The sequence below is a fragment of the Martes martes genome, assembly GCF_963455335.1.
Source record: "Martes martes genome assembly, chromosome: 6".
Taxonomy (NCBI): Eukaryota; Metazoa; Chordata; class Mammalia; order Carnivora; family Mustelidae; genus Martes; species Martes martes.
In genome coordinates, this window is record NC_137893.1 from 73,192,687 (window position 1) to 73,210,696 (window position 18,010).

Genomic DNA, 18,010 nt, shown 5'->3' on the forward strand with positions numbered 1-18,010 from the left:
GCTTACACATTTCACAGCACTCACCATAGCACATACCCTCCCCAATGTCCATAACCCAGCGACCCTATCCCTACCCCCCACCTGCCAGCAATCCTCAGTTTGTTTTGTGAGGTTAAGAGTCTCTTATGGTTTGTCTCCCTCCCAATCCCATCTTGTTTCATTTTTTCCTTCCCTACCCAGCACAACCCCTGCCCTGCCTCTCAGATTCTTCATATCAGAGAGATCATATGATAATTGTCTTTGATTGACTTATTTTGCTTAGCATAATACCCTCTAGTTCTATCCACATCGTTGCAAATGGCAAGAGTTCATTTCTTTTGATGGTTACATAGTATTCCATTGTATATATATACCACATCTTCTTTATCCATTCATCTGTTGATGGACATCTAGGTTCTTTCCATAGTTTGGCTATTGGGGACATTGCTGCTAAAAACATTCAGGTGCATGTGCCCCTTCAGATCACTACATTTGTATCTTTAGAGTAAATACCCAGTAGTGCAATTGCTGGGTCATAGGGTAGCTCTATTTTCAACTTTTTGAGGAACCTCCATACTGTTTTTCAGAGTGGCTGCACCAGCTTATGTCATCTAATTTCTTTCTTGTATATAGGGTGAACATTATTTTTATGTTAATTTTATATGTTGCTACTTTCCTGAATTTTTCTGTTGTTTGAATTGGTTTTATCATTGATTCTTTAGTTTTCTAATTATACAATAGAGATAGTTTCATTTGTCCCAATTATTATTTCTCTGATAGTTTCCTATTCTTTTTTTTTTTTTAATTTATTTGACAGAGAGAGATTACTAGTAGGCAGAGAGGCAGGCAGAGAGAGAGAGAGGGGGGCAGGCTCCCGGCTGAGCAGAGAGCCCAATGTGGGGCTCAATCCCAGGACCCTGAGATCATGACCTGAGCTGAAGGTGAGGGCTTCTGAGCCTCTAGGTTCAGAGGCTACTGAGCCACCCAGGTGCCCCTAGTTTCCTATTCTTATTGTTTCAGTTAATACCTGCAGTACAATATTAAACAGTAGTAGAGAGATATGCCATCCTCGCTTTGTTCCTGGTCTTTGTGGACATACCTCTAGTATTTCCCCCGCCGCACCTTTTAAAAAATATTTATTTATTTTAGAGAAAGAGTGTGTGAATTGGGGCAGGGCATGGGGCAGAGGCAGAGGGAGAGGGAGAGAGACAGTCTCAAGCAGACTCCCCTCTGAGTGTGGAGCCTGACAGAGGACTTGATCTCCCAACCCTTAGATCATGATCTGAGCTGAAATCCATTCAGATTCCTAAGTGTCTGAGCCACCCGGGTGCCCTTAATGTTTCCCTTTAAGTAAGATGCTAGCTTTAGGATTGAGGTTTATATTTGTATATAGATTCATGCTGAAGAATTATCCTTCCATTTCTATTTTTTCAAGAGTTTTGAGGTACTAAATTTCATCTATGGACTTTTTACCATCTATGAAGATAAATGGTTGTTCTTTTTAGACCTATTAATATGCTTAATTATAATAATTGCTTTCTAACATCAATTAAAGTATAAAACCCTTTTACTCAGGGTGTGGGATTTCCTTAATATGGTGTTGAAATCTGTTTGATAATATTTAGGATATTTGCTTGATATTTGTATTAGTTATTTATTGCTGAGTAATAAATCACCTCAAAACATAGCTTAAAACATGAACATTTATTATTTCTAGGGGTCAGAAATCTACATATGACTCGGCTGGGTGCCTCTGGCTCAGAGTCTCTCATAAGGCTATAATCAAGATGTTACCAGGACTCAGCTGAGGGAAGATTGATTCAAAATTCAAAATTCAAAAGCCACTCAAGTGGCTGTTGGCAGGCCTTAGGTCCTCACCGACTATTAGCTGGGAATATTAGATTCTTGGGCTTGTCTGGGCTTGCCACAGGGCTACTTATAACCTGGAAGCTTGCTTCCCCCAAATTGAGGGTTCTGAGAGAAAGAGAATAGACAAGATAGAAACCCACAATCTTGGAACCTAATCTTGGAAGGGACGTACCATTTCTTTTGCTGTATTGTTTATTAGATGAGAGTCACTAGATCCAGTCCACACTCAAGGCAAAAAAGATCACATGTACAAAGATGTAAACACCAGCGGTCAATGATCATTAGGGGTCATCTTGGAGACTACCCCACTACAATATACATAAATAATATTGGTCTAATTTTATGTTATGTGTTATACATAGCAGCTTTAATTATCAGTGTTACACTTCATTAAAAAATTGGGGAGTTTTCTTCATTTTCTATCTCAGAAAACGAGATATGTATGATCTGTATCACATCAGAACTACATGGTCTGTAAAGATTTGGTAAACCCTATGAAACCATCTGGGTCTAGTACCTTTTTGCTTTTTGATAAGTCCAATGGCATTATAATTATTTTACCCTTATAAGTTCTTTATTGTTTTTGTATTTTGCTCGGAGACCCTGAGTTTTCTCTATCTATAAAGTCTAGTATTTTATTAGGATATGTCTGAGAGTTGATTCTTTAGAGTCAGTTTCCCCAGGTATCCAGTGAACTCTCAATATTTGTTGTTTCAGTTCCAGTTATTCATATATTATTTGCTTTTTTCTCTAACTTCTTTTTCTTTTCTTTCTTTTTTAACCAATTCTCATTCTCTTGGTTGTTTTCCTACTTTTCTTTGGTGCCCTATATTTAATTTTTATTTAAACCTATTCTTGTCTTTGTCTTCTATTTCTTTCTGGAGCTCAGTCAACTCTCATTCATTTATCTCCTAGCCCCTTTGCCTTTTTTTTCTTTTTTCTTTTTTTTTTTTTTTGGTGTGTGTGGGGGGTTGATTTCTATTCCTGATTTTTAAATTTCTAAATTCAAGGGGTGCCTGGGTGGCTCAGTCATTTACATGTCTGACTCTAGATTTCGGCTCAGGTCATGATTTCAGGGTTGTGAGATTGAGCCTTGCATGGGGCTCTATGCTGCGCATGGGAGCCTGCTTAAGATTCCTTCCCCATTTGCCCCCCGCCTCGCCACTGTCACACTAACTCGCCTGCACTCTTAAAAAAAAGCATTTAAATTTCTGATTCAGTGTTTTTCTTTTTCCTATAAACTGTGCTCTTTGAAGACATTGAATGCATTTTGGAGTGGTCGTTACTAGTTTTTCTTCTATTTCATGGTTTTACATGGGGAGGGAGGTGCTTTTCATCAGCAGAAATATTTGAATTTACATGTTCTGCTTTATTTTTACAGTAGCTCTTTATAGAATTAGCTTGATATTTTCTATTTTTGAGTATTTTGTGGCTAGGATTCCTAATTTGAGAGCGCCAATTTCTCACAGTTTAGTTTTTGAACAGACGCATAGTGACACAGTGGAAATGGAAGAGAAGATAGCATGGCTTGTATCTCTTTTGTTTCTATAGAATTCTTATTTTTCCCCCTCTAATTGTTTTCTTTTATTTCTTCAAGGGAATCACTGCTTCTCTACTTATCTGGGTCTTTTTTTCAGAAATTGTACTTATTCAAGCTATCAATTTTAGCCTTACTCATTTTTAAGCTCCTTTTCTACAGCCAGTGCTGTGAACTAGCAAATCCCCAAATTGTACTCAATTTTTTAGAATGTAGTACCAGATTTTCTCATTCTGGGGGTGATTTTAACTGTACTTGCTCAAAGTCTTCCATTTCCCTGTCCTGTTTTACATGGATAAGCTGCCTCGTTATCACTTTGTGCCCATTGGTTTACAGCAGCAGCAGGAAATCATTTTTTAGTTGGTGTTTATTTCTGTAGTTAAAGATAATTTCAAGGATGCATTATTCTCTGTCTCTGAGTAATCTTGTTGGTGTGGCTTTCTTTCACTCCTTGTTAATTTGTAATTTGGGAGAGGATGCCTGGAAAGATCAGGAATCAATCAGCAGCAGTCTTCTAGACCAACCCCTGAAGTTTTAGTTTTTAGAACTTAGCAGATTAATCAGTGAAGTTTTCCAAACATTTAAGAAAGAAATAACATCAATCTTACATATATTCTTTATTTGAATAGAAGAAGAAGTTTTACTTTCCAGCTCTTTTAATGAGTATAATATTTATTCCAAAACCTAGAAATGACATAATAGGAAAGCAAATTACAGACCAATCCTGTAAACATAAATGTAAAAATCTTAACAAAATATTAACAAATTTAATCTAATGATAAAAATGATAATGCATCATCACTATGAGGGGCTTTTTCTAGAAATTCAAGGTAGGTTTAACATTAGAAAACCAATTAGTATAATATACCATATTAACAAAAAAGGGAGACAGATCATTACAATCTGATAGATGCAGAAAAAGCATTTGACAAAATTCAACATCCATTCGTGATAGAAACTCTTAACACACTAGGAAGGAACTTTCTTAGTCTAATAAAGAACATTTACAAAAATCCTACAGGAAACATCTTCGTAATGATAAAAATACTGAAAGTTTTCCCTCTGACATAAAGAACAAGGAGAGTACTATCGCCACTTCTGGTCATAATTATACTAGATATCCTAGATTAAAGAAGTTATAAGGATTGGATTCTAAGAAATAAAGCCTTATTATTCACATATGACATCATTGTGATCTAAAAGAATATATAAGCTAATCTTTTAGAATTAATAAGTGAACTTTATAACTTTTCTGGCTCCAAGGTCAATAAAAGCCAATAGCATTTCTATATTACAGCAGCAAACAGATAAATAACAAAATTTAAAAAAACAATACATTGAGAGTAGCATTAGGAAAAAACCTAACACGTAGGAACAAATCAAAAGGCATGTCAGAATTTTACATTGAAAACTGGAAAACAATACTGAAAGAAATTAAAGAATACCTAAATAAATGGTGAAATAGAAATATACCATGTCCATGGAATAAAAGACTCAATATTGTAAAGATTGACCTCTCCCCCCCAGTAATCCACAGATTCAATGTAGTTCCAGTAAAAATCCCAGCAAGTTGGTGTATACGTGTGTGGGGGGGTGTGGGTGTATCAGCAGTCTCTAAAATTCATATGGAAAGGCAGACTGCCCGGAAGAACTAAGAAAGTCACAAAGAACAAAGTTAGAAGGCTTATACTATCAGATAGCAAACCTGTTATAGAACTAAAGTAATTTAAACAGATGCTTTTTGTACATACAATGGTAGAAAAACTGACCAGTAGAGTTCAGAAACAGATTGAAAATATATGGTTATTTAATCTAAGACAAATGTGACACTGTTCGTGCATTAGGGAGGAATGGTCTCTTTAGTCAGTGTATTTATATGTATAAAATCCATTCAAGATGAATTGCAGATATAAAAGTGAAAGGTAAAACAGTGAAGCTGTTTAAAAGAAAACAGGAGAATATCTTTGTGGTCTTAAAGTAGTCAAAGATTTCTAAAACAGGACACAATAATCACTAACCATAAAGAAAAAGATTGATAAATTAGACTATATTAAAGTTAATAGCTTCTATCAAAAACATAAGTAAAAGCATGAAAATGCAACCTGCAGAGGGAGAGATTATCTCAATATATGTATCTGACCAAAGACATAGAATAAATAAAGAATTCCTTCAAAGCAGTAAGACAACCCAGTTAAAATAAAGGGGCAGAAAATTCCAGTTTTTCGGAGGATAGCTGAGTAGCCAAAAAAAAAAAAAAAAAAAAAAGCCATAAAGCACTAAATTTCATTAGCCATTAAAGAAATGCAAATTAAAATCACACATTTTTATTACACTCCCACAAGAAAAGCTAAGATGAAAAACAGAATATAGTAAGTGTTAGCAAGGATGTGAAGCAACTGCAGCTTTCAGAAAATACTGATGGGAGTGTAAGTTGGTACAATGGACAATGCCCAGTATCTACTAACATAGAATGTCACATATCCTATGACACAGTAATTCTATTCCTGTGTATCTGTGGCTAAACAGAATAATGGCCTTCCAAGCCCTGGAACCTGTGAACATGTTATGTTATATGGCAAGGAGGAATTAGGTTGCAGATAGATATAAGGTTGTTACTCAGCTGACTTTAAAACAGAGGGATTATCCTGGTTTAATCCCCTACCCTGGTGGGTAGACCAGTGTAACCACAAGGGTCCTAAAATGCTATAAAGGGACACTGACAAGTTCAGAGTCAGAAAAGGGGGGTTAGTGATAGAAGCAAGATCTGAGTTGATACAGCGTGAGAAAGATATAACCCATCAGTGCAGGCTTTGAAGATGGAGAAGTGTGGTCACAGGCCAAGAACTGTGGTCAGGCTTTAGAAACTGGAAAAGGTAGGGAAATGGACACTCCCCTGGAGTGTCCCTGGAGCCTTCAGAAAGGAATGCAGCTCTGCTGAAATCTTGATTTTAAACTAGTGAGTCTTTTATTGGGCTTTGTAATCTACAAAACTGTAATAGAAAGTAGGAAACATCACAGTTCTGGACTTCAAGCTGTATTATAAAGCTATAATCATCAAGACAGTGTGGTACTGGCACAAAAATAGACACACAGGTCAATGGAACAAAATAGAGAACCCAGAAATGGACCCTCAACTCTATGGTCAACTAATCTTCGAAAAAGCGGGGAAAAATATTCCATTGAGAAAAGATAGCCTCTTCAACAAATGGTATTGGGAAAATTGGACAGCCATGTGCAGAAGAATGAAACTGGACCGCTTTTTTACACCATACACAAAAATAAACTCAAAATGGATGAAAGATCTAATTAGACAGGAATCCATCAAAATCCTTGAGGGGAACACAGGCAGCAACCTCTTTGACCACGGCCATAGCAGCTTCTTGCTAGGCATGTCTCCAAAGGCAAGGGAAACAAAAGCAAAAATGAACTGTTGGGACTTCATCAGGTTAAAAAGCTTTTGCACGGCAAAAGAAACAATCAATAAACCTGTAAGAAATGGGAGAAGATACTCGCAAACAACACATTAAAGGGCTAGTATCCAAGGTCTGTAAAGAACTTATCAAACTCAACACCCAAAAAACAAAAAATCCAGTCAAGAAATGGGCAGAAGACATGAACAGACAGTGTCTCCAAAGAAGACATACAAATGGCCAAGAGACATATGAAAAAATGCTCCACATATTTTGGCATCAGGGAAATACAGATCAAAACCACAGTGAGATACCACCTCACATCAATGAGAATGGCTAAAATTAACAAGTCAGGAAACAAAAGGTGTTAGATTAGGAGAAAGGGAAACCCTCTTGTACTGTTGGTGGGAATGCAAGCTGGTGCAGCCACTCTGGAAAACATGGAGGTTCCTCAAAATGTTAAAAGTAGAACTACCCCGAGACCCAGCAACTGTATTACTTGGTATTTCTCCAAAGGATACAAACAAGGTGATTCTTTTTTTTTTTTTTTTAAGATTTTATTTATTTATTTGACAGAGAGACAGATCACAAGTAGGCACAGAGGCAGGCAGAGAGAGGAGGGGGAAGCAGGCTCCCTGCCGAGCAGAGAGCCCGATGTGGGACTCGATCCCAGGACCCTGGGATCATGACCTGAGCCGAAGGCAGAGGCTTTAACCCACTGAGCCACCCAGGCGCCCCCAAACAAGGTGATTCTAAGGGAAACATGCACCCCAGTGTTTAGAGGAGCAATGTCTACAATAGCCAAAATATGGAAAGAGCCCAGATGTCCATCAACAGATGATGTGGAGTGTGTGTGTGTGTATAATGGAATATTACCAAACCATCAAAAAGAATGAAATCTTGCCATTTGCAACAATGTGGATGGAACTAGAGGGTATTATGCTAAGTGAAATAAGTTAGCCCAAGAAAGACAAATACCATATGATTTCACTCATATGTGGAATTTAAGAAATAAAACAGATGAATATAGGGGAAGGGAAGGAAAAAATACAAAAACAAAGAGGAAGGCAAACTGCAAGAGACTCTTAGCCCAAGGAAACAAATGGGGGGTTGGTGGAGGGGAGGTGGGTGGAGGGATGGGGTAACTGGGTGATGGGCATTAAAGAGAGCACTTGATGTAATGAGCATTGGGTGTTACATGCAACTGATGAATCACTAAATTCTACCCCTAAAACAAATAACACTATATGTTAACTAAATTGAATTTAAATAATGAAAAGAAACCTAATATAAATCCAATAGAAATGCATACAGATGTTCATCTACAGAGAGGTTCTAGAATGTTCATGGCCACACCATTCAAATAGCTAAAAACAGGAAACAATCCTAAAGGTCCTTCAACAGCGGAAGTGATAAATCAGAGTAGACAGGGTTAATTGAATTATCTTAATGGTTTATGTCATCACACTGTGATAATCTGACAAATAAATTTTCCATATAGAAATTACCTGCCAAATATTGAGCATGTTCTTAGTCAGAATATACTGTCTTTTGTGATACTGGACATAAAACTGAAATATTATTATTTCATGCAGAAGTTTACTATTTGATCATAGAATATTTATTAAAAGTTAAATTATGCATGGAAATAATTCTCACTAACTTCAGGATATTAGCTGCCACTGGAGAAAGAAAGAAGTCAGGAAGAGAGGGAAAAGGGATGAGAATAGAGTTCAGAAATAAATGTGGCAAAATGTTAACATCTGTAGAATCTGGGTAGTGAGTACTTGAGTATGTTATTTTCTGTGTATTTGAAATATTTTGTAATTAGGGAAGTTCTTAACAGAATACATTAATTCTACCAACTATGATACATACCTTTTTTTCCACAGTTAGGTCTTAATTTCTTAATTCGATTTCTATACCCATGTTGTCCTTTAAAGTGACAGCACAGCAGGGGACCAATCATGCCTTTATACTCTGGTTTTTTGAAGTTAATATTGGAGGGAAAACGTCTTGTTTTGGGTTCTGGAACTCTGCACGTCTACGGTCTACACTTAATGAAATCTGGATTCCTCAACAGGTTTTAGAGTGCTTTTAACGTTCACCTAAGAGTAATAATGCTGTAATTCCAGCAAATCCTCACTTTTTCTTCCTAATAGAGATTGTTTTCCCCATGAAGTCTTTACTTACTAACAACTAAAATAATAAAACAAAAGGAATCCTTGAATAGTTAGCCAGAAGTTACCTAGAAGGTGAAAGGTGAAAAGGGGGTGACAGTGATATTGGGAGCCAGCTGTTGTAGTGCAGGAAAATTAACAGCACAGTGGAATGAAAGGAAAATCAAGTTTAAGTACTTCCGTTATGCTTTTTACCAGGTGATCTGGTAGACAGAACAATGGCCCCACAAAGCTGTCTGCTCACATTCTCTTCTTCCTCAGAACTTATTATAAGTTGACTCTGGAACAGCACAGGTTCATATTACATGGGTCCACTTAAACCCGGATTTTTTATAGTATTGTAAATGTATTTCCTCTTCCTTATGGTTTTTCTTAATATTTTCTTGTCTCTAGCTTACTTTTTGGTTAAAATATAGTATATAATACATATACAAAATATATATTAATCAACTATATGGGGGGGCCCCCTATGCATGGGGTCAGTGTCCCTAATGCCAGTGTTTTTCAAGGGTCAACTGTATTAACATTTGGCAAAAGGGACCTTGCCAATATAATTAAGGTTCTGAAATTGTAAACAGATCATCCTGGATTATCTGCGTGGATCCAGTCTAATCACATGAGCCTTTAATAAATAAAGACATGAGGCAGAATGGGAAGCAAGAGAGATTAGAGGCATGAGAAGGCATCTAAGATGGAGAAAGAGACCTTAAACCAAGGAATGCAGGTGGCCTTTAGAAGAAAACAACCTAGGGGTGCCTGGGTGGCTCAGTGGGTTAAAGCCTCTGCCTTCTGCTTGGGTCACGATCCCAGGGTCCTGGGATCGTGCCCTGCATTGAGCCCTGCATCGGGCTCTCTGCTCGGCAGCGAGTCTGCTTCCCCCCACTGCCTCTCTGCCTACTTGTGATCTCTGTCTGTCAAATAAATAAATAAAATCTTTAAAAAAAAAAATAAAAAGAAGACAACAACCCCCCAGTTGAAAGCCAGCATAGAAACAGGGACCTCAGTTCTAAAATCTCATGGAACTTGATTTTGCCAACAATCTGAAAAAGTCTCGAAGTTGATTGATACCTAGAGATCCCAGAAAGGAAAACAGTCTTGCCGTATATTTAAATATACTTGAAAACATGAATTTAATAAGTATAAAATATTCCATCAGTATGGATGTACTAAATATCCTCCTTTGGTTGTTTCAAGTTTTTCTTTATTATGACTAATGCTGTGATAACTACCTTATATAAGGCTTTACCACATTTCAGATTATTTCCTTAGAATAAATCCTGTTAGTAGTTCAAGTACTTAATCAAAGGATATGAAAATGTTCAAAGTCTTTCATACATAGTGCCAAGTTATTCTTCAGGAAGGACTCTGCCACTTTACCAGCAATACCACTAATACCAGCAATAGATGAGTATCTGTTTGAGAGCATCCTGTCTTTTACTGAGTATAATGTTTTAAAACTGCTTTCTAATTTTAATAACCAGAAATTAAATTTTAATTTGCATTTTTAAAGGTTTTTGGTAGCATAAATTTTCATGTTCGTTGGGATGTGTGTGTGTGTGTGTGTGAATTGTCTACATTGTCTTTTCCTGTTTCTCTTTGGAAGATCAAGGATTTAGCTGTTTATATACAGGATGAAAAACACATTTTTATTCCTCCATCACCCTAGTGAAATAAAATTCTCAGCTATGCAATTTAGAGTCTGCCTGATTTGTGTCCATTCTCTAACACTGTTGTCGCTAATCTAAATAATAGATTAGCTCCATTTAACTCCATAGATTAGCTCCTATTTAAACAACCCCCCCCTTTCCCCTTTAAATGTTTACCATCTACTCGTGCTGAATCCTTCCAAGGAGATTGCTCCAACGTATTATCTCCAGGTCCTCGCTTTGCTCCTTTTACCAAAAAATGCAAAACACAATTCCATCGTGCATCTTAAGGGCTCCAATCGTCAAAAATAGGGGGAAAAAAAATCTTTGGAATAGCCAATTAAGTTGAATAAAAAAAAAAAATATCCACACGAATGCGGTTTGGTTGGGGCAGGAATCCACTCCTATGTTCCTGGTAATCTGATCCCGCTCCATGAATCCTTGTAACTGATCCTCCCTATCCTATCCACATTATGATTTGAATCCAATGATCCAGCTCCAAGGATTGGGATCCAGTGAGCCCTCTCCAATCCAAACCTTTATAACCAGCAAAACCAAAAAAGAGGAGGCAAAATGTTAGATACTGTAATCAAAAAAGGTTTCTGGGGAATGATGAGTTATGTCTGTCATCAGTTTAACAGATGTACATCAATAACTGTCAAATTCCCCAAAACAAGTTTCTGAATGGTGTTCAGATAAATTTTAGAAACTTAATCATCAGGTATTCGCATTTCCAGCTGCTACCCATTGGATCAAGGTATATGACAAAGAAAGGGAGCTATAAGCATGCTTATCCCAAGGGAGCTACTGCAGGTAGCCCTTTCCTTTACATATGAACTTTATTTATAAATAAAAAAACAAAATATCTATAATATACATTTGCACAGAGACAAATGTGCACACCGTGTGCACACACATATCCCACAGTAATTAAAAATCAGATTTCATTTCAGATGTGGCAGTGCCTGTTCTTTGAATATGAGATGTCCACCTTAGGAAGCAATCACATTGCCTGTGTTGGCTTGTTTTGCAGTTACCACCATATTATGTGGAAATTCTTACTTTAGATCCCGTAATATCAAGAAAATTCACCTCTGAGCAGGCTTACTTACTGAATATTAAAATCAGAGTTGATATCCCAAAACATTTTCCTGTCTGCTCTTCCCTCACTCTACTATCACCCCTTCCATACACGAATACAAAAGTTTACTCATTCAACCATATACTTCCTTACTCAAGCAGTCTCTGGATAGAATAAATGGAGCCTCATGAGACCAATCACTTAAGAGTAGGAAATCTACTCACAGAGTAGATTATGGGGAAATTATGGAGAGCATCTGTGGGTTCTTGCCTTCTCGTTTTCATAATTTGTCATGGGGTATGATGTCAGGTAGAAAGCAGGAGGGAGAAGGCGCCAGGGAAGTACATGTGCAAGCAAATCAGTGCTGACGTTTAAGCATGAGTTAAAGTATTGTTTGTGATCAGAGATGCTCTTGCTACTTATATACTTTTTATATAACATATTTCCTCATGTCACCACAACTTGTTTTGTTGCCTTTGGCTCTTAACATGCACTGTAGGGGCGTCTGGGTGTCTCAGTCATTAAGCTCCCTCCTTAGTGGGGAGCCTGCTTCTCTCTCTCCCACTCCCCCTGCTTGTGTTCCCTCTCTCATTGTGTTTCTATCGAATAAATAAAATCTTTAAAAAAAATGTACTATAAAAGGACTAGCAGTTTCTGGCCCTAAAGCTTATTTAAATCAACGATTCCAAACTTTAGATTTATGACATTGTTATTAATTTATAACATGAATGCTTTGTTTAAAATGTAAAAATATTTATGCTTTTACTTATATTATACAGTATTCCTTAAGTTAATCTTAGCTATATGTCTATTTTTTTTAATCAACTTGGACTCTTTTGTTTCAGCCTTATCTATAGAACACAGTATTATTTCTACCTTTACCTGTAGATAAAAATTGTATATATTTTGTAGTCTCTCTTAACAGATACTGAAAAAGTATACCATCATTTGTTGGGCTTCCCAGTGTAAGTACAGATAGTTCTTTTGCTTTCAGTACTTTAGGGATCAAGTCTTTTTAGTCCAGGAAACAACTTCATACTACTTTTCTAGCAGAAACACTACGGTTACTTGTAGTGACCGACCTATTAATGCAATCAGCTTCATACAAGCGAGTACACATAGCTTAAGAGATGTCAGGCACTGTGAGGCTACAAAATATATATAACTTTTATATTCCAAATAAAAGTATAATACTGTGCTCTACTATAGATGTGGCTGAGGCAGATTCAGAGCCTTTTTTTTAAACATACACAAATGCAATCCCTTTAAGATTTCTTCTATTCAAATGAATTGTGGCAAATATATTCTAAGCACTTTTCATACTCATTTAATATTCATAATTCTATGGCATAAGTGCTATAATATCTAATTTATAAGCAAGCATACTGAAGCCCAGGGATGTTGAGTGGTTTAATCTTCCTCACCCTCTCTATACCATGTGTCTTTCTTTGCTGTATTCCACAAGGTGTAGTATGCAGTCAGTCTAGCGGCAGAGCCAGGAGGTCTGGTTCAAGTCTGTGCACTTCGCATCAAAGCCTTGCTGTCATCCAACATAATTATTTGTTTCTCAGTTCTTTATAACAGGGTTTACTAAATGTACTTTTACTTAAAAATAAACATTTTAAAAAACATTTTCTATTTCTTAAAAACTTCCTTTTTAAGTAAAACTTGATAATTGCTTTAAAATTTTTCTTGGGGGCCCTGGGTGGCTCAGTCAGTTAAGGGTCTGACTCTTGGTTTCAGCTCAGGTCATGATCCCTGGGTTGTGAGATCAAGTCCAGCCTCAGGCTCCATGCTCTTCAGGGAGTCCGCTTGAGATTCTCTCTCCCATCTCTCCCTCTGGCCCTCCCCCTGCTTGCATGAGCATGCTCTAATAAATAAAATCTTTAAAAATACTTTTTCTGGAATACATTTGTTCAAAGATCTGCAACTTATAGCACTAGTAAGTTATAGCTATAATAGTAGTTATTATAGCTAACTTACTAGCTATAATAGCTTATAAGCTATAATAGCTTATAAACTATAAGCTATAATAGCTAGTAAGTTAACTATAATAACTACTAAGTTAGCTATAATAGCTAATACTAGCACACCTAACAGTACTTTCAGGTATCATCACTGATTTTACAACACCTGTTGAAGGTGATACTTTTTATTACCGGTAGTTTATTGTTGCATACACACGGTAATGAGAAGCGTATCGACATTTGATTAATTTCTTCATCCCCTTTCTACCAAGATGTCACAGATTTTAAACATTGCCAATAACTATAGTGATAAGCAGAAGATACTTGTAATTCTTTTTCTTGACAAAATAAGGGAGTTTAGTATCATTTTATAAATTGAGTTTGCTGATAAATCGTCAGAATTTTAAGATTTAGGTCTTCCAGTTTTCCGTATAGATTATTGCTTTCAATAAATTTTATTACAGGTGGTATAACTGCATCTAAAGTCTAGAAGTAATTAGTGTATAATTCTGTAAGGCCTATCAGGAAGCTGTTTCTATTTTTGGATATTGGACATTTTCTTTGTAGATTATGGTTATCAACATTTAAAATTTTATATTTAAACTTAAAGTTTTAGATTAATAGAGTTTTGTGATCTCTCATTGCTAAAGTAAACTACCGGGGTGCCGGGGTGGCTCAGTGGGTTAAAGCCTCTGCCTTTGGCTCAGGTCATGATCCCAGGGTCCTGGGATCGAGCCCCGCATCGGGCTCTCTGCTCAGGAGGGAGCCTGCTTCCTCCTCCCTCTCTGCCTGCTTCTCTGCCTACTTGTGATTTCTGTCGAATAAATAAATAAAATCTTTAAAAAAAAAAAAAACCTATTGTGATCAAATTCTGACATCCATTTTTGACATATCATACCTAGGGTGTGTGTACTGATGTGTTGTCATTTATAAATTTTTTGGTAGTATTTGCTAATGTACATTAAATGTATGTCAGCAGATAAACATACCCTAGGCGTGGTGTGTAAAACATGGGTATCAGAGTTTGATCACAACAGGTAGTTTTTACAAAGATTATCTTAAGATTTGTTAGAGTTGTAAAATATGATTTCAAAAAGTATACCTGACATTGTAAAATATGGCAGAAGAAAAAAAATACATGGTATAGAAGGAGTCTTTTTTAGAAGCAGAGAATTCCAAATATAAGTGTGCTTACATAGATAATAACTTTTGTTGTCATAAACTCATCTACATTATCCCCTCATTTGGGGCTTTAACCAACTTTTATATGTTCAGCTGATTCTAAGTGACATAATCTTTTTCTGTATTGTAGGCATATTTCTGAGCCAACATGTGTCAATTCTAGGATGTAATTTAGAACCATGACACACTCAGTTTATGTGGTGAAAGTTTTATAGAACTGTGTTCCGTATTAACAGTATTCCTATCTCTAAGACTACTAAGTCATTATTTCTATAATTTCTATTCCACTTTCTTAATTTTTGACATTTTTCTTCTGTTTATTGTAACAAGGCAGTACTCCTCTCACAGTTTTGGGGTAGATTCAATTCATAAGAGATTTGTCTTTCTTCCTTTCTACTTAAATTTATTGAAAACTACTATTTTCATGGCTATTTGCCTTTAAAAGCAATTGTTCATAATTGAGGCAGATTTTCTCTTGTAGGAGTTCACAGCTGTGAAGAGAAAGTTCTCTGTCCCAGTGAGTTAATAAATAGGCTTTTGTGAGAATTTACTGGAATATTTTTCCTCATTAAAGAGTCAAAGACTAAGAGTCTGTTGTTCTTGGTGCTGATAGAATCAAAACACCTGCAGCTGAGCATTTTACACTTTGAAAAGCAGAACATAAGGCTGTCTTTTGCATAGTGAGTAGTTTGACAGCTATAATTTTTGTTAAAAAATTAAAATTCAGACATGACCTTTGTTCCAGATAACAGTGAAAGCTCATTGAAGTGTGCAATCAAAATAAAACACAGGCAGTATTTCCTACACAGGATAGCTTTGTGCATTCTGTTAATAGTATACGGATATTTAACTGGCAAATATGAAGCCATATACTATGTCCACTGATTTCTTTGCGTTAATACTCCCCTTTCTTGTTCCACTTTGCTTCTTAATTACGCTATTAATAAAAACCTTGTTTGGGGAAAATGCATCCCTGCTATAGGAAATCATCATTCTTAGTCCAACCCCTGCCACTGTCAGCTTTCTTAATGGCAAGCTGTTTCCATCCTAGTCTTGCTGTTATCTGTACTGTGAGGTTAAGAGCACACCTAATAAGCTAACCTTCCTGGGTGTAAGTTCTGGCTCTGCTGTAGTGGCAATGGCTTTGAGTGGGCTATTTAGTCTCTGTGGCTTCAGTTTCCCTTTGTAAATGGGGATATTACTATACCTCATATCCTTGTTCTGAGGACTAGTTAACATTAGTTAACACTGCCAATACCCATCTCCTCAGTCTCTAGTCCTTTGCCCCATTTTTTTTTTTTTTTCTATAGCACTTATCACCACTGGTCCTATATTGTTCAGTGTCTTTTCTCCTGTCAGGAATGTGAACTGAACACACGGTTTTATTTTGGTCATTCCTGTAGTCCCACACCTAGACAACCTGGCATAGGTAGTGCTTAGTAGTGCTTAGTAGGTATTTGCTTGAAGACTGTAGAAGCTGGGTTAAGAACTAGTTGTTTTTTTTTTCCTGACAACTATTGACCTTAACTTTAACTGTGCATTTTTTTTTTTTTTCCACAGTATGACCCTAGCATTCCCTACTCCCATATTTTCACTTAGTCCAGATTTTCTCTTTAGGCCACCACTCACTTTAGAAAGATACTTTGGGGTTTTAGAAATAAACATAAAATAAAAACTAAATTCTTATTTCCCAAACCAAAGGATAAGTAGCACAATTAAAATGCTGATATCATTTTCAAAGGGAATTATTAAAGACTGTGTAGTAAACTGAATTGTATACTTAGCCAGATTCTTTGAACTTTCAGTTTTTAATATAACATATATACCTATAAAGATCTATGGAGATTTCAGATTAGATAATGAAGAGTACTTTATGACTAAAGCACATATACTTAATATTTTTTCTTTTCTCTTTTGCAGATTAATGACTGCAGAGAGTGTGATCAGATTTGTCCACAAAGACATGGGTATAATACCAAGCTGGGGCGGTGCTACCCTACTAGTTAATATCATTGGCAGTAGGCAGGCTCTCAAAGTGTTAAGCGGGGCTCTCAAATTGGATCCAAAAAAAGCTCTAGACATAGGAATGGCTGAAGAGGTCTTGCAGTCTACAGATGGAACTGAATGTCTAGGGGAGGCACGAGAATGGCTAATGCAGTTTACCAGAGGGCCACCGGAAGTAATTAGAACTTTGAAAAGATACATTTCTTCAGGCCAAGACCTTTGTTTCGAGGAGGCATTACAGGTTGAAAAAGACCTAGTAGGAACAGTTTGGGGTAGCCATGCACATAAAGAGGCTACTGCCAGGAAAGGAAAATGTAATAAATAGTTTTTAAAAATACGATGTACTACAAGTAAAACCCCAGTGATTAACATTTATATAAGTTAAATACCAGAATTACTTTGAAGGCTACACTAGTATTTGATTTGTTTTTAATCATTTTTTGAATAGGTGAACTTATTGACCTAGTTTCCAGTATATTTAGGTAATTATCAAGTAATCTGAAACATTTAGCTAAAATATCCCACACTTGGCTTAAAAGTTGTCATCAATTCCCACACTAGTTCTTACCCTATAACCAACCAAAGACCAGTTTTTTAAAAGGAAAAAACTTTTCCACAAAACCTACTCCTGGATTATTTTTTATATAGTATTTGTTCTGTCTTACCTGGAAATAATTTACAAAGATAATGAAACTTGCGCTAGAGAACAAAAGTGGAGAGGGGTCAAGGACAGGATATGAAAAGGTATGATCAATCATTTTCTTCTGCTCTAAGCAGCTAGGAGGTAAAGAATTGGGGAGGGGGCACCTGGCTAGATCAGTTGGTGGAGCATGTGACTCTTGATATTGGGGTTGTGAGTTCAAGCCTCACACTGGGTGTAGAGATTACTTAAAACTAAAGAATAAATTAATTTTAAAAAAGAATTGGTGAATGGCTCTTACTATTTTTTTATGGTTCTTCTTTTAAATAAAAAAGCTTCCCACCTTACCCTCCTACAAATTTGGAGCTTTATTTGATATTTTAATAACCTAGTTTTCTATTTTAAATTCTCTCCCAAACAATAGCCATCATGTGGAAAGTCTACTGACTCTACAAAATTGGCCATTATGTGTATGCCCTGGAATTTCTGAGCTAGTAATAAGTACTACTGTTTAC

General features: G+C 36.4%; 1 protein-coding gene across 3 annotated transcripts in view; it reads left to right on the forward strand.

The window, feature by feature from the left end:
• Positions 1 to 17,778, forward strand: part of ECHDC1 (ethylmalonyl-CoA decarboxylase 1) — a 67,927-nt gene extending 50,149 nt beyond the window's left edge. For all 3 annotated transcript variants that reach the window (XM_080807161.1, XM_080807159.1, XM_080807160.1), the window contains exon 6: positions 16,772 to 17,778. In XM_080807161.1, the coding sequence (XP_080663287.1) occupies positions 16,772 to 17,180 (409 nt within the window). In that variant the 3' untranslated portion in view covers positions 17,181 to 17,778. The remainder of the gene's footprint in view (positions 1 to 16,771) is intronic.
• The last annotated feature ends 232 nt before the right edge of the window (positions 17,779 to 18,010 follow it).